Source organism: Monodelphis domestica, chromosome 2 (genome assembly GCF_027887165.1).
Source record: "Monodelphis domestica isolate mMonDom1 chromosome 2, mMonDom1.pri, whole genome shotgun sequence".
Taxonomy (NCBI): domain Eukaryota; kingdom Metazoa; phylum Chordata; class Mammalia; order Didelphimorphia; family Didelphidae; genus Monodelphis; species Monodelphis domestica.
This window is the reverse complement of record NC_077228.1, coordinates 497,095,708-497,117,163: the sequence shown is the minus strand read 5'-3', so window position 1 is coordinate 497,117,163 and position 21,456 is coordinate 497,095,708. Positions and strand designations below refer to the sequence as shown.

At 38.7% G+C, this 21,456-nt stretch overlaps 1 protein-coding gene across 3 annotated transcripts in view; it reads right to left on the bottom strand.

Annotated features, from left to right (window-relative positions):
- SNX27 (sorting nexin 27) overlaps positions 1 to 12,562 on the bottom strand; it is an 84,624-nt gene extending 72,062 nt beyond the window's left edge. Inside the window, exon 1 of one of the 3 annotated variants that reach the window (XM_016429173.2) lies at positions 12,196 to 12,562. In XM_016429173.2, coding sequence (XP_016284659.1) covers positions 12,196 to 12,500 — 305 coding nt within the window. In that variant the 5' untranslated portion in view covers positions 12,501 to 12,562. The remainder of the gene's footprint in view (positions 1 to 12,195) is intronic. The other 2 variants (XM_001371710.5, XM_056819413.1) reach the window with 2 other exon arrangements.
- Between the last annotated feature and the right edge of the window lie 8,894 nt (positions 12,563 to 21,456).

Genomic DNA, 21,456 nt, shown 5'->3' with positions numbered 1-21,456 from the left:
GTTGCAGAAAGATGCCTGAAAAACCTACACTACATCAAGAAGATCCATAATGAACTTTGGGTGTGGTTGGTTGAACTGAAGGTTGATTGAACATTTATTTGATTGTATACTCTTATGCCAAAAGGGGATTGCCCCCATTGGTTTTTGTCAATGTGCCCAGCAAACATTGGTTTTGCTGTCTTTCTATTCCCCTCTTAGCTTTAACTATTGTAGTTTCCTCTTGGGTGATATTTTGTATGCACCTGCAGTTAGTAGATTTAGAGGTAGAAGATGATTGTGTGTGTGCTAGCCAGTGACAAATCAAACAACTGACTGACTCCCTGGACTGTCCTAAGCCAAGTTTAAGCCACCATTGGCACATGTGAGAGACAGGAAGTGATGTAAAGAACTGCCTTTATATTTTGTGTCCCTTCCTGTGAGGGGTACCTTTGTGGCTTTGGTGGACTTTGGTGGTGGAACTTGACGGAGCTCTGAAGCGTGGGTCTTGAGACTGCTTCCCTTGGGAGATCATGTGGTTAGTTTAGTGTTAAGGCTGACTTGCCTTTCCCTTTGATCCTTCTGAAGGCACCAGCCTCCAAGGAGGCCCCTCATCTTGTACATGGAAGCTGAACTCTGGAGTAGATCTTTTCCCTTTTCCCTCATTCTTAATTTCTTTCTTCTATTAAATAAAATAAACCACCATAAATAAATAAACCACCATAAAATTCCAAAAAAAAAAATGAGGGACTAGCAAAGAAAACAGATGTGTAATTAGAGGCAGAAGGAGAACTAAGAGACATGTCCATGTCTTTGAACTCAAAGAAAAGAGAAACCTTCAATAGAAAGAGGTGAAGATCAGTATCAAGTTAAGAAAGATTATGAAGTGCAGAGGTCATTGGTGAACTTTTTTTAGAGAGCAGTTTCAGTAGAATGGTAGAAGCAGAAACCACAGTCCAAGGAACTGAAGGGAGAAGAGATGGTAAGGAAACGAAGCATCTGTTTTGGAGACATTAAGGTTCTATCCTAGGTCCTCTTCTTTACTCCTTCAATCCTATCCCTTCAGTAAGTTCATTACCTCCCATGGGTTCAAATATCTTCTCTAGGAGATGAACCCCTCAACCTATATCTAGCTCTAATCTTGCTCCTTATATCCAGTTGAATATTACTGATTAACAATCTGATATTGTTTCCATAATATCCAACTCAACATGTCTAAGACATAACATACGGCTAACCCCACCTTCTTCTAAGCTTCTCTATTTCTGTTATAAGCATCATCATCCTTTCAGTCATTCCATTTAACCTCAGAATCACATAAGCACCTCCTCCCTCACACTGCCCCCTCATATTCAATCAGCTACTAAGTTTTATTGATTCTATACCCATCTCTTTCATATCTATCCTCTGCTCTCCATTCACACTGCTGCCACCATCACTCTATTTCAGGAACTCACTACCTCTCTCCTGGACCATTACCTCAACAACCTCTCAAATGGACCTCCAACCTTCCTGTCTATCCCTGCCCAATCTATCCTTAACACAGCAGCCAAAATAATCTAATGCATAAAACTGACCATGTCACTCCTTCACTCAAGAAACTTCAGTGGTTCTTTATTGATTTTAGAATACAATACAAACCCTCGGCCTACACTTAAAACACTTTAGAATCTGGCTCCATTCATGTCACCATACTCCCAATTCTCCCATTGAATAAATCCAATGGCTCACTATGACCTCCAGGATGAAAGCTAAAATTCCATTTGCCATTCAAAATCAGGCCTCCCCTCTACCTTCCAAATCTCCTTACACCTTACATCCCCTTCATGTACCCAGATATCCAGTGACACCGGTTTCCTTACATTCCTTGAACAACACCCTTACCTGCCAACTCCAGACATTTTCATCAGCTGTCCCTCTTATCCGGAATGCTCTCCCTCCTCATCTCTACCTCCTGACTTCCTTTTTCCTTCAAGTCTTGATAAAAATTCCACCTTCCACAGGAAGCCTTTGTCTTAAATTCAGTATCTCAACATCCTGTTTATGAGTTGTTTGCATGTTGTCTGTCCCATCAGATTGTGAACTCCTTGAGAACAAGGATTCTCTTCTAGCTTTCTCTATATCCCCAGCATTTGGTACATGACCTGGCCCATAGTTGGTGCTTCATAAATGTTTACTGAGTGACCAACTTCCCAGGCTTATTGCACAATATGGCCCCTAACACAGTCTATGGTCCCGCCAAACTGGCCTACTCACTTTTCCCCTAACTCAGCACTTAAATCTCTCTCCTCAGTACTTTGTACACACTGTTTCTGATGCCTGGAATGTACTCCTTTTCCTTTGTCATAGAATCCATAAATTCCTTCAAGGTTCAGCTTACATGGCATTTCCTATGAAAAGACTTTGGAAAAGTTATTAGTGTTTGCACCTTCCTCAAAAAAAAAAATCATCATATATGTTTTTGTTTATATATCTCTTTGAGTACAGGGATCATTTTTTGTTCAAATAATTTTGTATTCCCAATAGGCCCCGGTTACTTAGAAGGTACTTAATATAAGCTTGTTGGCCTAGGGTTGGACAATTTTTGTCAAGAAAATTACCAAAAGGCAATAAGAAGAATGAATTTTTTTTTTAACTTGAGGAATCATTACACATTCAACAAATTGGCAAGATGGTAAAAGGAAAAATTCAGTGTTGGTAAAGCTTTGGCAAAACTAGTACATTAATTCACTATTGGTCCAATTGTGACTTGGTATAGTCATGTTGGAAAATAAACTGGAATTATTCAAAAAAAGGCACAAAATTGTTTGCTACCTTTGATCCAAAGATTCTTCTACTAGGCTTCTATAACAGAGTTTACTGAAAAGAAGAAAAGACGCATTTGGACATGACAGGAGCACTATCTCTAAGAGCAAAAAGTTGAAAATGAACTATGCTTGATGTCTAGAGAATGGCTAAGTTATGGTAAATTAATACATATATATTATTATGCAAAAGGAATCATAAATAGGAATAATTCAAAGAAATATGGGGAAAACTGTGTAAGGTGAAGAAAGCAAAACCCAAAGGGCACACAAACAATGACCACACCTTTATAAATGAAGATAACTTTAAATAACAATACAACTTGGTCATGTTGGCTTAGTGAATACAGTGCCAGACTTGAAGTCAGAAAGATCAGAGTTTAAATCCTACGTCCGATATGAGCTGTAAGATCCTGAGCAATCACTTAACCTCTATATGCCTCAGCTTCACTTGCAAAATGGGAATAATAGCATCTCCAAGGGCTGTTATAAATATTATGTAAGATGATATACATACAGCACTTAGCAAAGCTTAAGAAGCTATATAAATGTTAGTTATTTTTATCAATATTGTTTTATAAAGCTGTGGACATTGGTACCAAAGTTAAATTATACATTCTTCCTCTCTTTTAAGAAACAAACAAGTACTCAGGGATAACACTTCATGTAAAGTCAATTGCAATCACTTTTTTGTTCTCTCTTGTTTTCAAGGATTTTATATTGTGAGGGACTGACCTGTAAATCTATCAGGGTTTTTATACAAAGCACTGAAACACAATTTATCAATTAAAAAAACCTTAGCAGTGAAGAATAAAGAGATAGGATAGGAGCTGTACAGAGAAGAAGAGTTAAAGACTGTTTTTAAGTTCAGAGTGACCTATGCAGGTTTGTAGGTAAGTAAAAAGGAATCATGGAGAAAGAAACTAAAGAAGCATGAGAGTGTCAGAGAGAGACAAAGACAGACAGACAGAAAGGCAAAGAACATCTACTACAGCAACATTCTGGAGAAAATGGTAAAGAATGGGATAAAAAGGAATTAAATTTAGTATGTAATAGGTATATTTCTATGAGGGAAAAGAAAAGAGAAGGTAATAGCACTAAGTTTAGGAGAAAAGAGATGAGAAGGTAAGGAAACTCACATCAAATGGCCTTAACTTGATCTGCAAGATAAGCTGAAAGCCAATGTGTTTTTTTTGGTATTCTTTTTTTTTTAATTTTATAGTATTTTATTTGATCATTTCCATGCATTATTCATTAAAGACAAAGATCATTTTCTTTTCCTCCCTCCCACCCCCCGTAGCCGACGTGTGATTCCACTGGGTATCACATGTGTTCTTGATTCGAACCCATTGCCATGTTGTTAGTATTTGCATTAGAGTATTCGTTTAGGGTCTCTCCTCTGTCATGTCCCCTCAGCCATTGTAGTCAGGCAGTTGCTTTTCCTCAGTGTTTCTACTCCCTCAGTTTGTCCTCTGCTTATGAATAGTGTTTTTTCTCCTGGATCCCTGCAGATTGTTCAGGGACATTACACCGCCACTAATGGAGAAGTCCATTACGTTCGATTATACCACAGTGTATTAGTCTCTGTGTACATTGTTCTCCTGGTTCTGCTCCTCTCGCTCTGCATCACTTCCTGGAGGTCATTCCAGTATCCATGGAATTCCTCCACTTTATTATTCCTTTTTGCACAATAATATTCCATCACCTGAAAGCCAATGTTTTAAAAACTTCCATTCTCAAAATTGTAAAGTGGACAAAGTATTTTCATTTATTAAGCCTCTTTGTTTAAATATACCAGACAACAGCACTCAACATAGAACACTCATAGTACTTTCCAAAAATACCCCAACGCTATTTTTTTAAAGCCAATCTAGTCAAGCTATCACATATTTCTGTAAGGTGACTTTTTGGCAGATAGCCCTCCTTGCAACCAGCTGAGAGAATATAACTGCATAAACAAATGCCACCATGCTCCTATAGGTCATTCTGTATTTTTCCAAAGCAGAATAAGCTAATAAAATGTCTCAAGCCTATAGAAAATTCAGATCTCTTTTTGAAGTGTTACTATGAGGTTGGACAATCATGTCTGAAGAGTTTCAAGTACCTTAAGAAAGAACAAATCACTTTGAAAGAGAGGTTTCTTTAATAGAGAAAGTTCACTGGTAAGGTAAAAACAACTATACTCAAATAGAATTCCTTATTTCTTGCTCAGGATCTGAAATATCCTGGAGATTAAGTCTATTTCTTCAACTAGCATTTGGTTGGCAAGGGCCAAAAGAATAAGTAATTATTAAAGAATTCCATGTGTATGTATATTACCCAATTCTTGACTCATTTCACACTAGAAAACTTCACCTTTTTAGTATTCCTGATGATATTTCAAGCAAAGAGAATTAACTTTGTCATCATCATTAATCCTTGTATTTGTGTGAAGTGTTTTCCTTTGATTTTCATTCTGAAATTGATGGGGGGAGGTGAATTTTGATATTAAAATAGGTTGTTTTCTATTTTTAATTCCTTTAACTCCCATCAACATATGCAACATACTAAAAGAAAAAAAGGAGAGAGTCAGCAAGAGTACAGGCATCAAATCCTGTTCTACAGCACAAAAATGAAACTCACAGTTTACTTCTATTCCTAAGGAATTCTAAAATCAGATTATATTCATTTGGGGGCTTGAAACATATCAGAAGATTCAAGTTGCTCTCCACCAGTTGCCCTCTTAAATCTAAGTGTTAAAATTTGGATTTTTCCATCTTCATCTTAAAAAAAAAAAAAGCCAAATAAATAAAACCTGAGACAAAACAAGATAATCTTGAGAAACCTACTCAGATTCCTTATACAACAATTTCCCCTTCTGACAAAAAAGAGATAAATCACCTTCCCCAATATCACAAGTTTTAGCACACAGAGCCATGTTCTGCCATTCACATACAAAATAAATGGTAGTGAGCAACTATTCATTCCTTTAAACAAATATTAAATTTATAGTAAGTGCTAGGAAAAATCCAAAGTTCAGATTAAGACACAATTCCTGTCTTTATGAGGCTTACACTTAGGTAGGAGAATAAGACACAAACCCAGAGGTCTAAAATACACAACATTACCTAACTACATTAAAGTCTTACAAAATCAAGTTGTTATGTAAGGTCCAACGTCATCACCCAGATGCAACTGGAAGAAGGGTTTTATGGAAGAAGCATTTGAGTTGGGCTTAAAAGGATGGGTAGGAATTCACCAGACAAAGCACTGGGAGCCTAGGGGCATAATAAGAGGGAAAGGGAAAAGATATTATAGGCATAGGGAATAACATGAGAAAAGGCATAGAGGTGAGGCAGTAAAGTCTGTGTTCTGGGTGCAAAGTAATCCAGTTTGAGGAGATTTACAAGTACAAAGAAGAGAATCATAAGACTGGAGTGAGAGGGTGACAAACCACACCATTAAAAGCCTGCTGCCCCACATCCTGACCCAGAGGTGTTAGTAGACTCCAAAGAAGATATATGTCTGAATTTAGCCAAGATGGGAATTTGTTTTGCTTGACTATACATATATTACTAGGGTTTTGTTTTTCATTCCCCCCCCCTTAATTTGGAGGGAGAGAAAATATCATCTAAAAAATAAAGGTAAGATGTCACTAAATTATGGAGTATCCTGAATGCCAGACAAAGTAATCTAAACTTTACCTGGTATACCACAGGGAATCACCAAAATCTAATGGACAACCTCAGTCCAGATCAATCCAAGAGAAAAATTATTCTGGCTGTGCCATGAAGGATAGATAACAGAGAGGGGAGAATAAAGGGGAAAGGGCCATTCCATGATAGGGATGAAAGGAGGAGAAAGACCTATTAGAAGGCTGCAGCAATAGGAATACTTCCAGTAGATATGAGATGAAGACCTGTATTTGGGTGGTAACACTAGAGGGATTTGAGATGTGCTGCTCAAATGCATCTAAAGGGCTTAATCACTAAATAGAGATGAAAACCTAGAGAGAGTGAAGTACAAGCTGGCCCCAAAATTTCAAACACAGAGTCTAAAAATGACTGAAAAAAATTCAAGTCAGAAATAATAAAGTTGGAAAACAGATGAGGTTTAAGGAGAAATGGTATAAGCTTAGTTGAGGAATTGAGCTTGAGATGCCAGAGAACATCGAAATGGAAATATCCTATAGAAAGTTGGAGGTGTGGGTCTGAAGCTCAGAAGTAAGATCAAGACTGAAAATAAGAGATGTGAGAGTCAACTGCTAAGAGAGAGCAGTAGAAGCCATGGGAATGAATTAGAATGGTAAAGAGAAAAAAATGGGGAGAAAACAGAACCACTGGATAGACCCTCAGGGGACATTCACCTTAAAGTGTTGGTAGACTATTTCCCTTGAGCTATTTTTCTGTTGTGAGGAAATAGGTTTAAATACCTAAGGCATCTCTCCTGTTTACCCAACAGTATTCACTTTCAAGAAAGTTAACCAGGATCAAGGGTATAGCAAAGTGAGTCCAATTGCCTCAGGTTAAACCTTAGATTCATCAATAGTAAATTATAACCAAATGAACTTTAACAGACACAGATATAACTACTGCAGTTAAATAGCAAAGATGTACACAGGTTTTAAATATCACAATGAATTCACTGTGTCAATTAAGTCACTTTGCTTCTGTGTCAGAACATAGGATTTCCCAATGAGACTCATTTCAGAAGTAATTTGTTGCCTCAGGGGACACGTTAACAAGTCTACATCAGAAACAAATAGTAGACACCATCTGAAAGTAAGGTGTCCCAAGCCAATGTGATTGGAAAAAGAACTGGTCCCAGCATACCACCTTATCCATATACTGATGCAAATCTGCATGTGCTCACAGAGGGCAGCCACTAGTCATAGTACTGCTATGGGAGCTGCTTCTGAAAGGAAAATACAAGCTATTTCTGGATTTAGTTTTTAATTGTTTTCCATTCTCCCTACAAAAATAAGTTATTTCTTGGATTTATAATTCTGATGGATATAGTTCCTTCACTAGAGGTCAGTTCAATGAATATAACAAGGATACAAATACCTATTTAGTCATCTTCTGTCTCTCACAACTTAGAAAAATAATTAAGAGGATAAAGACATAAACACAAAGCCATTAAATTATCTGACAATACTGGACTGCCCACCAAATTTCTACTCCTACCTGAGTTTACAAAGACACAGTTGAATTCCAGAGGTCAAAATAACATCACTGGAAAGAATGGTAGTAGGATCAAGTAAGCCTACTAAATTCTTATATGTGTTTGTGTGTAGATAGATAGATAGATAGATAGATAGATAGCTATCCTTTCTTTGTCTTAGAATAGATACTGAGTATTGGTTCCAAGGCAGAAAAGTGGTAAGAACTAGGCAGTTGGGGTTGTGACTTGACCAGGGTCACACAGCTAGGAAGTGTCTGAGGCCACATTTGAACCCAGGACCTCCTGACTTCAGGACCTGGCATTCTATCCATGAGCAACCCCAAGTCAACTAAATTCTGCACCACAATTTTCCTAAGGTAAAGGAACTTTGCTCAAAGTAAAAATAATGATAATAATAAGTCAATGGTACAAAATTCTAGATCATGGAAGTGATACAAATGAAGCTACAAAAAAAAGTTAACCTTGATACCAGTTTGTCCACTATCCTGTTCAATGCAACTGCTTTTCTACCGAGATTAGAACATAGGAACATAATAATTAAATCAATTTTTCAAATATAGTCTATTAGTGGTTCCTTCCAAGCATTTCCCACAGTGAATATGACAATAAGGAATGAATTCAGAATCCTAATCATATAATATATAGATTTTCCTTCTGTCTAAATCTACATGGAGAATGGAATCACACAATATTGGAGAAAATAGCTCTTTTAATAGGTCTTAATTAGTGAAGGTTACGTTCTTGAACTTGATTTGCAATGGACACTTCTCAAAGAGCAGCTAGTCATCTTTTGCTTCACATTTTTATAGTGAAACTGAAAAATTTTATGACCAGGAAATTAATCTTAAAAAGTTGTAAATATTAACTGACTTTCAGCAGGCATTTTCTTAATCCTTTAGCTTTTGTTTGGGAGAACTGAGATAAAAGGTATACTTTCCTATGTACTACCACAGACAAACATTATAGTATAGTGACTAGCAATTGCCCGTCTCAATGGGACTTCACTCAACTAATCTGAAATGACTAAGCATTAGTATTACCTTCACTTACTATATTAACAGACCTACTGACTCTGAAGGCTATAAAATCCACCCCCAAAAGACTAGATAATGCATACCCAAGAGACCAAGACATCACGTCAAGTGACAAAGAGAAATCTTCAAAATTATGGAGGAAAAATACCAGTTCTACATCCAAAGCACACTTAACCTCAAGGCAGCAAGAGATCAGTCCAGAATCTTTAGAAATAAATTAATTCAGGGCAGCTAGGTGGCTCACTGAACAGAAAGCCAAGCTTGGAGATGAGAAGTCCTAGATTCAAATTTGGCTTCAGGCAGTTCCTAGCTATGTCTCTTAACTCCCATTGCCTACATAATATAATAGTGCAAAGACATTTATTTTGGTTCCATTTTTTTAATGCACCCTTCATTCTTTAGCCTATGAGTGCATTCACATCAAAGGAAACAGACATGCAACATATGTTACAATGGAGAAGATTTCAGAGTAGAAAATTAAGTTTGCTCAATAGGAAGTCTTTGAGTTTGAAGTAAGATTTAGAGCCCAGAAACCTTATTCATACTGTAATACCTGTAACAAGGCAATTTCCTAAATCAGATATAATTTTGTAGGGAAAGAGGAGACAGTAAACCATGCTAGCTAATTTGTCCCCAAAACTATACCCTGGTCTCAGTGTAGGAAGGGTCTTTGTGAATGAATATTTTTAAAAAGTAACAATTTCATTTATGTACAAACTTGCACATCTTTTACTCCTAAATTATAAAGGCCTCTGCCCACAAATACAACCATAAATTGCCCAAACAACTGTACAAAGTGGAAAAATACAACTGTAATTCTTTTGAAAAAAAAACACAAATGGCACAAAGTTTTAAAATATCATTATTATGTGGAAACTCAAAGGATCAAAATATACACACAATCACAATTCAAACCACATGTATACAATGATTACCTATCCTTGGCCCAGACCCCACTTGACATTTCAACAAGCAAAGCTTTTCTGAGCAAGATATGATGGGCCAAAGAATCTACTTGAAAGACAGAAGAAAGCTCTCTTAAATATTTTACAGAGGAAGAACTGGAATATTTTGGGGAGTAAACAAATAAATTTTTATAGGAAAATAAGCATGTTTACTAACCATGATCAAAACAAAGAAATTAAATCCTTGCTATGTCCTCCTTCCTCTGGCAATCAGACAGTCCCCTTAAGAAGTCAAGTCTATCCATATTCACCAAAATGTTTATAGATACACTTTCTGTGGTAGCAAAAAAACTGGAAACAAGGTGGATTCCCATTAACTAGAAAATAACTAAACAAATTATGGGACATGAATGTAATGGAATATTACTATACCATAAAAATCATGAACATGAAGAATTCTAAGAAGTTTGGGAAGATTTATATGAATTGATGTTGGCTCTGAAGGAAGTGGTGCCGTAAAAACAATATACATAATTATAACCACATAGCTGGAAAGATCAAAGACAAAAGAAAATATAACTGAATAGTAGGCTAATTATGATGATTAAGCCAGGTCCCCAAAAAGAGATGAGAAAAGATACCACTCTCCCTTTTTGGAAATATGGGACTGTGGATTATGGAAAAGTGCATACACTGACAAACTCAGCTAAAGCATTGGTTAATTTTGCTGAACTGCTTATTTTTCGTTTTTTTAATTCTTTGCTGAGAAAGAATGGTATAGGGATATATTCAGAAATGAAGGAGATGTAAAAACAAAAAAAAACACACATTCATACACTTTTTAAAGTAGGGGGAAAGTCATGTGCACCTAGTAATTGATTTATTACTCTTACTCAGCATGACCAAGGAAGGAACTAGAAGAGGCAAGAACTGGAATCGTGGAAGGAAGTTGTATAGATGAAGTTTCAAGAGAATTTCTCAATTTGTTCAATTCTGTGATGCAACGGTCACTTTTTTCCATTGCATGGTGCCCAGAGAAGCTTCATGGACTATGAAAATCAAAAATAAATGCAAATGAGTCTAACAAGAACTTCCATAGTGAAAGGAAATCTACACCTCCCAAGGCTGCTGACAAGAGACGACAACAGGCATAGATTTTCTATAGTCTGGAAAGAATAGAATTCTGGGCTCAGGTAATGGGGGGAAAAAAGATCACCACTGCAATATAGGTCTCAGGGCCCTGATCCCCCAGAAGAGTAATATATTGGCACAGCAGGTGGGAGAAAAGCGAAACTGTAGGCAAAGCAGTAGAAAGTAGAGGGAAAAGATATATTCACCTAAGGGGGGAAGGGTGGAATTCCTAACATCCTACTTTCTTAGATAAGTCATTATCACTGAGGTAGGAAGGATGAGGAATTCCAAAGGAAAAGTGTCACAGAAGAAAACAAACGTGGATGGAGGGAGAGGCCACTCTATTCACCAGACACACCTTCAGGATACAAGTCTGCCTCTTAAACTCCGGGCTAAGCAACTGTTTTATTAGGTGAAGGCCTGAAGGTAGGGAGGGACTTCTGTGATTGAAAGAAAATTTAGGAAAGCAGAGAGGCAAAGACAGAATATTTTAGGAAAGGAGAATGAGGCAAGCCAGTCAAAGAAAAATGTACAAGAAAAAAGGAGTAAGGAATACGGGCAATACAGAAAGAGTGAAAGACATTGGGGGGAAAGGAATGGAGGCAATGGGAGTACTACAATAAACCCACTGATGGGCACTACACACACACACACGCACGTACGCACGCAGTAGGGACTGCAACAAGGCTGATGAAGAAGAGAACTTAAAAAGGTAGGGGCTGCAGGGAGTGGGAGGGATGGGAAGAAACTGTATAGAAAGGCAAAGGCATGAAACTTGGAAGATTGGGGGGAGGAGGGAACAGAAGAACAGGATGTAGGGCAAGGGAATGGAAAATGCCACCAGGCACAAGTGAGACCCATGGGTACCTGGCCCAAATGAGGGCCGAAACATAGACAAAAGGACGTATACGAATGGCACCGGGGTGGAAGGGCACAGGAAGGGATGCCAGGGCATTAGAGGGGTACAAGGAGAGCACACGAAGGGGGCCCAGGAGGACGCCGGCCTGTCAGGGTATTGGAAGAAGGAAGAGGCAGGAGCACATCGGAAAAGGCTCGGAGTCCTGCCCGGTCAGCCCGGGGGGTCGCAGGGAGGGGTGGCTGCTGGCCGTCGGTGGGGGCAGGGGGAGCGCCGCAGAGACAGCGCCTCGGGGGGCGGGCGGGGGCCGGGGCCCCGATACTCACACCTCCAGGATGCGGTCCCCCTTGCGCACCCCGGCACGGTCGGCCGCCCCCCCGGGCAGCACGGCGCTCACATGCTGCAGCGGCGCGTACAGCTCCCCGTTGATGCTCCGCAGCTGCCCGCCCTCGCTCACTTGGCCCCGGACGTTGAAGCCATAGCCAGACTCGGACTTGACGATGCGCACCACCCGCGGGCCGCCCCCGCCGCCGTTCCCGGCGCCCAGGAGCCCGGACCCGCCGCCGCCTCCGCCGCCGCCGTTCCGCTGAGGGGCTGAAGGGTGAATCCCTTCCCCGTCCTCGTCCGCCATCTTGCGAGCGAGCGAGCGAGCGAGCGAGCCGTCCCCCCGCCCCCTCCCCAGCCTGGCCCTCCCCCTCCCTCACACGCTCGCTCCTCTCGGGCCAGCGAGAGAGCGCGCGCGCGCGCGCCCAGGCGATGGCGTTCGCCGAGCTGGACTGGGAGAGAAGGGCTGTTGAACGGCCCGAGGCCTCCTGGGAAATGTAGTTTGTACCGGGAGCGTTCCGTGCTGGGGGATGGGAGGCGAGTTGAGGACGGACGAGGGAGGGAGGAAGGAGGAGGGTGAAGCCGGGTGATGATGTCACGCTTAGAAGCGGAGCCTGTTGGGAGTTGTAGTTGATTTCCTTTTCCCGCCTTTTCTGCCAGCCTTAGAACCTCTTCTCCTTTGGAGAAGCTAACAAGCTAAGACCCAGGATGGCTCATTTGGCAGCTGCTCATGGTTGACAGGATTCTTCGTTTTTAGCCAGCGAATACAGTGTACATTGACTTTTTTTTTTAACCCTTATCTTTTGTTTTAAAATCAATACTGTGTATTGGTTCCAAAGTAGAAGAGCAGTAAGAACTGGGTAATGGGGGTTAAGTAGCTCACGGGTCACACAGCTAGTAAATGTCAGAGGCTACATTTGAACCCAAGACCTCCCATCCCTAGGTCTGGCTCTCATTCCACTGAGTCACCTAGCTCCATCTCTCACCCCCACCATGTTGACTTCTGGTTCAACATGGTTATGATAAAAAGGAAGAATTGTCTATGAATAAATAGAAATTACAAGAAATTGGACCTTTGAGGTAGTTGTTGTTCATTTGTTTCAGTCCTGTCCAACTCTTCATGACCCCATTTGAGGTTTTCTAGGCAAAGATACTAGAGTGGTGTGCCATTTCCTTCTCCAGCTCATTTTCCAGATGCGGAAACTGAGGCAAACAGGGTGAAGTGACTTGTTTAAGGTCACACAGCCATTATGTGTCTGAGGCTGAATTTGAACTCATGAAGCTTAATCTTCATGACTCCATCCCAGGTATTCTATCCAATGTAACACCTTAATAATGATTCTACTTGACTAAACATTTGGGTCTCTGGAATTCCACATCAGTTTTTGTCTAACAAATACAAGTGCATCCTATCATGATGAAGACTAAAACATTGTCTACAAATGGATCAAAAATAGAGGAAATTGAGCCCTCAAGGAAATTAGACTAGACTCAATTCTCTAACCCTGCAATAATTCTACTTGAGCAAAAAATCAAGTTCTGGATTTTCCCATCATCTCCATCCTATTCTCATCATTCCTTTATACTCCCTCAGAACTTAACGGTTTCAGTTTGTACTATGACTGTGGCAACCACCATCCAGGTTTTTTTAGGATGCCTCAAATTCAAGGATAATAATTGCATTTTAAGGGAAATTTATGCAAAAATTTATATTCTTTACCAGACCAGATGTCACAATTTTTGGCATGGAAAATAGGATCGCTCTCAACCTATAACATTCTCTTTAAAATCATTCATGTGTTGGTTTTGTCTTCGCTACTACACTGTAAACTCTTCAGTCAGCAAACAATAAGAACCTATTATGTGTCAAACTAAGCCCAGGGAATACAAAGAGTCAAAAGATATTATCTGCCTTCAAGGAGCTTACAATCTAATAGTGGTGACAACATGTGAACAAATACATGCAAAGCAAGCTAAATACTGAATAAATAGGAAATAATTAAGAGGGAAGGCTATAGAAATAGGAAATCCTTCCTATTGAAGTTGAGATTTTAGTTAGGATTTAAAGGAAGTGAGGAAAGACAGGAGGGAGAGTGTAGCAGTCCAGCCCATATGTATAATTAAGAGGCAAGGATTGTGTGTGGGCACATGGCCATTCTATGCATGGCAATGAACTCTGTTCCCAGCATGGCTAAGGTTAGGGTGTGAAACCTTGCTTCCCTTTGTCTTACTCACCTGGGATAAAAACCCCACCTTCACCTTGTCGTAATTTGCAATTATCCAATGGCAATACACTATGTAACTTATCAATATGTATTGAGACACTATGTAACACATCAATATGTATTGAGAACATTTGCATATAAAAAGGGAGCCCGCAGCCATCTAGATCTTTCTCTTGGACAAGATCTCAGGATTGCTGAGCACTGTCTTTCCACCTTTCTCTCTCCTCTCTATCTCTACCTGAAACCTGGCCTTCAGCCAGGTTTCTTTCTTTTCCAATGCTAATACCTATTACTCTCTAACTCCTCCTATTATTCTCTACTCATTCCCCTAGCTGAGCTATATCATCCTCTGACCGGTGAAGTGTTAAATTGGGATCTTTGGACAGGAAATAGCCTTTCAGAGACATCCACTGATCGGGGCTTGGCTGCGGCTCTATGATATTAATAAGACCTGATCTCTGACTCATTTCTGACATCTCGAACTCGGCTCCAACACTCCCTTCATGGTATCCAAAACTTCTATCCTTTTTCTATCTTCCTACCTTGTGGCTTCTCTCGGGTTCAGGAAGCCATAGAGAGACAAAAAGGAAGAGTATCCCAGACATGAGGAACAACAAAGAAAATGCTAGAGCCAAGAGATGGAGTGTCTTATCCATGAAACAGCCAGGAGGCCAGTGTTACTGGATTGAAAAGTGTGTGTTAGGGAGTATAGTATAAGGAGACTGGAAAGGTTGGACAAGGCTAGGTTATGAAGAGCTTTGAATGTCAATCAGAGGGTTTTGTATTTGATCCTGGAGGTGATAGGGAGCCACTGGAATTTCTTGGGTAGTAGAGGTGGCATGATCAGAACTGTGCTTTAGGGAAATTCACTTTCTTTCCTCTCTCTCTCTTCTAAAACCACTGCAATATGGCTTCTGAAGTCATCATCCAATCGAAATTACTCTTCAAAGATATCAATGGACTCTTAATTGATGAATCTAATGTCTTCTCAAACCTCATTATTCTAGACCTTTCCGCAGCCTTTAAAATGATCCATCACCTATTTCTGCATACTTTCTCCTTTGTCAGTTTTCATAATTCTCTCCGGATGTCCTCCTACTTCTCTGATTACAACCTCTCAGTTTTCTTTGCAAGGTCTTCCTCCAGATCACACCCCTAACTGTGAGTGTTCTCCAAGGATCTGTCCTTGGCCCTCTGACACAGTAGTAGTAGGCATTCAGTAAATGTCTGCTGAAGAGAGAAAAAGGAAGTAGCTTATAGGATAGGCTCCCTGGCTTTTGTCTCTTGTTTGCTCTCCACTGTCTTTTGCATTTTTCCCATCTCAGTACATAAATATTTAACTTCCAGTTAGCTGACTAAGATCAGCTGACCTTCAGAGAGTAGATAACTATCAAAATCTAGAAGGGTTACTACCCCAGGGGTAGCTATCTCATGGATAAGATCCCATACATAGCAACTTTTGTGGGATGTGAGTGTTATTCAAGGTATGGGCAATACTTCTCAGGTGCTCTTTAGAACAAAAATTCCCAAATCCTGCCCCTTATTTGATTATTACCTTTTAATTCTCTCTTACTGGATTCAAAGGCAATCTAATATATATGAATGGGAATTGCCCCAGATAGTATTAAAAATGCAAAATTTCTCATACTAATTAACAAACTATCTCTAACCTGTCACCCTACTTCATAAGAACAAAAGAGAAAAACAAACAAGCTTCTTTTTGCATGGTTTTTTTCTCTTTTATCAGTCTCAAACTCTGGTCTCATGAATTTAGACAAGCATCAATATTACTATGTAACCTAGAAACAGTTACAAATAATGTTAAGATAAAGATATGTATTTCAACAATGTTTCAGCTGTGAGAAAGGTCACAGCTGGAATCAAACTTGTACCAATAGCTGTGACTTCTGACTTCTCCAAAACACTGGAATCTCAGTTCAACAATTAGTCCCCTGAGGATAGCAGTTAAAAATCTCTCAGGAATTCTTGGGATTTCTTCTCCACATGATAAGAAATAAACTCGGTTATCTCAAAAATGTCTCTTCAGACCCCTTCAAAGAAAGTTCCTCAGAAACACAATCTCTCTTGGTAGTTAATTGTAGTCTTTCAGAATCTTTTACCGTAACAATTAACTTGACAGTGAAATTGAATATGTACCATAAGTGACAGAACTGATAATATCTTTTGACTTAACAATTTCATTGATTGGATTTTGACCTAAAAACGTAAAAGGAGGATAGGGACTTATCTATTATTCTATTTATTCAGGGAGTTCTCTGATAAAGAGGACCTATTAATGAAAAAAGGAGACAATTGTAGGTCATGCACCAGTTAATCAAAAAAGATTCACTGATCCATAACAAGAGAAGGGTATGAAATAAGGACAGGCATTGAAGATACTCAAAGTTGTTTTAGCTGAGAGAAGTTACCCTCACTTGAATTGTCCATTATCCACCAACCAATCATCAAAGAACTTCTCGTAGATGCTTTATACTCAAGTGATCAGGAAGCAATGTTAACAGACAATGCCTTTAGCCCCCTGATCCAACCAATACTTTAAAAAAAAAAAACTTATCTTATGTCTTAGAATTGATACTAATGGCTAGGCCATTGGGATTAAGGGACTTGCCTGGGTCACATAGCATAGCGATCCATTGCTTCCACATTGAAGGGTTAGAGACCATATCTGAACCCAGAACCTCCCATCTCTAGACCTGGCTCTATTCACAGAGCTACCTAGTTCCCTCTCCAACCAAAACTTTTAAAGGAAAAATTAGCCTAACTTGCACGAGGAAAAGGGTTGCAATCCTAATAAAATCGGGGGGAAAGGAAGGCCAATCATGTAATAACAAGAAAAGCCAAAGGGTTGCAATGGTACCCATGGAATGCAAAGAGACATAGAGGGAGGCATTCACCATGTTGGGTGAATCTTCTACGGAAACTTTATGGAAGAACATGGATAAAGAGGCATAGATGATTTGTTATGCACACTACTAGAGGGAGGACCCATGTTGATAAAATCACAGATCAACAGAACTATATTAATGTAATGTGATATTATGGCCCTATTTAAAATGACCACAAAGCAAACAAAGGAAATATGGAAATAAATCAAACCAATATGAAAAAATGTAAGACAACATTACTAGAAATAGAACTGCATAGACCTTAACTAGAACTATATTTTGGATAAAATAAAACAAAGACAAAGGTAGCAAAACTTTAGCTGAACTTGGAAAGGGATATAAAGCAAGTATTTTTCTTTCTTTTCTGTTAATTTATTTGGCTTTATTTTATTAAGTACTAAAGATCTTAAGATTTATTCCTCACTCTATATATTTCCTTGATTTTTTTGCATTTGTTATTGTTTATAATAAAAAAGTTATGTATTTGTTTTTTCTCCATACTTCACTGTAAGCTCTATGAGGGCAGGCACCCAGTGTTGTTATAAGAATTTAATTTAGTTTGCTCTATTTAGTTAGGAGCAGAAATATAGGTCAGGTGTGAATTTTAAAATTACTCCACCCTAATTAGAAATACTTTAGGGGAAGATAAAGTTGTAAACTCTTGATTGAACAATGAAGGTACTTAACTCATACCTTATGGTGAAGCTAGAACCTTAAGCTAAGTCTATTTTTAGATCTAATACAAAAAGGTGTTAAGTACATATAAAGGTTAAATTAATCACAAAAAGGTCAAGTAGCTCACAAAAGGTAAGCTTAACAAAGAAGTGAGAAGTACCTCAAAAGATATAATCTAACCAGAGAAGGTGAAAACTAAAGAATAGGCAGTCCTGAAAAAAGCGTGTACTGTGATTGGTAGATGTGAAAATTTGGGGGAGGTGACATAAGAAGAAAATTTTTTAAAAGGCAATTGAATTCAATTCGGAGTGCAATTGGATTCGGAATTCAGTTCAGGACTGGAAATCAGCCTGGAGGATCTCACTCAGACAGCTTCCTTGGAAACGGTCTCCTGGTGATTGATAAGACTGACTCCCTTTCCCTTAGGCTCAGGCCTTTAACTACTGCCTGGCTCAGTCTGAACCAGAGCAGTTTAAATTCTCAGTCTCTCTCTCTCTCTCTCTCTCTCTCTCTCTCTCTCTCTCTCTCTCTCTCTCTCTCTCTCTCTCTCCCCTCTCCCTCCTTCTTTCCTTTCCTTAATTCCTTCTCTCTATATTAATTAAAATCTCCATAATCCCAGCTAACTTGGGTATTTTATTATTTGGGAATCATCCCTGGTGACCAATTATTTAGATTTAAGTCAAAACACTAAAATTATCCTTTACACAGGGAAAGGGTTTGTGACTTTTACACTGTCCCCTTTAAGAGGGAGAACCCACAGAACTTGGAGATGCTCTTTAAGAGGCCTCTTTTAGGATAAAAGAGAGTCAGTTAGAGAATTCTGGAGCCTCTCTCTTGGACTTCCTCTCAAAAGCAGGTGGCTAGGTTTTTTCTCTGACAGAAAACAAAGATTTTAGTGACTTTAGATAGTTTATTTGAGAGCTGAGATACATACTCAACTAAGTAGTATATTTACTGAGAGCTTTTCCCCTCTTCACCAGAGGGGGAGCTGAAGAACAGTTTTTGTCAACAGAGGGGACAGTTGGATGGGAGTGGAGAGAAACTGTCAGAAGCCTGTTTTCTTCTCTGACTTCTGAAGAGAGAGACAAACTGCTTCAACTTCTCTCTCAAAATTATACACGTTAAAGAAAAAGGCACCTACAAGAATATTCATAGCGGTGCTCTTTGTGGTGGCCAAAAATTGGAAAATGAGGGGATGCCCTTCATTTGTGGAATGGCTGAACAAATTGTGGTATATGTTGGTGATGGAATACTATTGTGCTAAAAGGAATAATAAAGTGGAGGAATTCCATGGAGACTGGAACAACCTCCAGGAAGTAATTCAGAGCAAAAGGAGCAGAACCAGGAGAACATTGTACACAGAGACTGAAACACTGTGGTACAATCGAACATAATGGACTTCTCCATTAGTGTCAATGCAATGTCCCTGAACAATCTGCAGGGATCTAAAAAACACTATCCACAAGCAGAAGATAAACTGTGGGAGTAAAAACACCGAAGAAAAGTAACTGTTTGACTACAGGGGTGGAGGGGACATGTCTGAGGAGAGACTCTAAATGAACACCCTAATGCAAATACCAACAACATGGAAAAGGGTTCGAATTAAGGACACATGTGATACCCAGTGGAATCGCGAGTCAGCTATGGGAGAGGTGATGGGAGGGGGGGAGGAAAAGAAAATGATCTTTGTTTCCAAGGAATAATGTTTGAAAATGACCAAATAAAATAATGTTTTAAAAATAAAAAAATTAAAAAAAAAGATTATACATGTTAATTTAGGAGTTTACTATATATTTAAAGTTCATTGTTTTAGCATAGCTTAGTAAGATAGAAGTTCAATTTTTGGTCAGTGACTATAGTTAAGTAAAGCTCTGTGAGGAGCCAATTTGGAGACATTTTTAGTATTAGTATTAGTATTAGTATTAGATTTCCTACTTTATTCCTAACTCCTATTGCTACTTCTTATTGCCTTTCCTTACATCAACTAAAATAAATTGCAGTTGGATCAAACTGTTTCCTGACATCCATCTACTGCCAGTAAATAGTTTAACAACTGACAGCTATAATTACTATAACAGCTTGGTCCATACCAGCTTTAGTTTAGTTATAACAGCAGTCTCATCTAAACTTCACATCACTATTAGTGCCCAGAAAAAGGATCTAGTAGATCCTTAATAAATGTCTCATGAATTTAAATGAGGATGTATAAGAAATAGATACAAATATATAAGAACAAGAGTTATTCACCAAAAGATACATGGTCAGTTTTAGTTTTATAAGATTATTCACTTTAAAAATGAATAATATGGAAATATGTTTTGCATGATAATATGCATATAACTCAGACTGAATTGCTTGCCAACTCTCAGAGTAGAGAGGGAAGAAGGAAGGAAGACAATATGAATCATATAACTTGAGAAAATTTATGTGGAAATTTGTTTTTAAAATAAAAATATTTTGAAGATACATGGTCAAAGGATATGAACAAAACAATCTTTTCTAATATTCCATCAGCCTATCAATAATGCTTTTTGATACCACAAACTCTTCTTGGGACCTGCAAGTAGGTATTTATATACATCTAAATAGATATTCTTTCTTAAATGTTCCCTTTATCTTCACTTCTCTCTTCAATAACCTTCATTTATTTCCTTCTACATTAACTCTAGAACTGTGAAGGAATATGGACGAAGGAAAAAACTTTTTTGTTGGGGAGGGAACCCTTTCCCACATCCCATCAAACAAGAATATTCCACATTTTGAAGGGAGAAATGAACACACATAAAAAATGAAATTTAGAAACAATCTTATTTCTTCTCACAACTCTTTCTGTCTAGTTTTCAAAGTCTGCTATATAATTGGATTTTATCCTACAACTACATATGCTAGTTAGGCTAACCCTCTCATTGAAGCATAGTTTAATGGAAAGAGCACTGGACCAAAGACAAAAGAAAATTTGAGATCCAGGCTAAAACTGACTGTGAAAACTTGAACAAGTCACTTCCCCACCCCAAAACTCAGCTTATTAATAAAGTTGATTCATCAATATCCCTATATCACAGAGTTGATATGAGTAAAGTGTCTTGTAAACACAAAAGCACTATATAAATATGAGCTATCATCTTTATCTCTATAGGGTATAGGAACTGGACCTATGATTTCACTGATAGAGGGAATTCCTGGGTGAAGAAAATTAATCTATTCATAAAATTGGCACCTCCTCTGTAATTTGTAATCTTATGCTGCTGACTAGAATATTTGATGGATTAAGTAATTTGTGCAGGAATCTCTATAGATCTCATCCATATCCCATGTTTATTACATGTCAGTGGCACCTTGGGATACATATAAAATGCATGTTGACCCTTAGTGCCTTGTCCTGTGTGTCACATGTCATGTAAACATCATGTGTGATCAAAAGGTGGTTACATGTGCATCATATATGCATTATCCATTT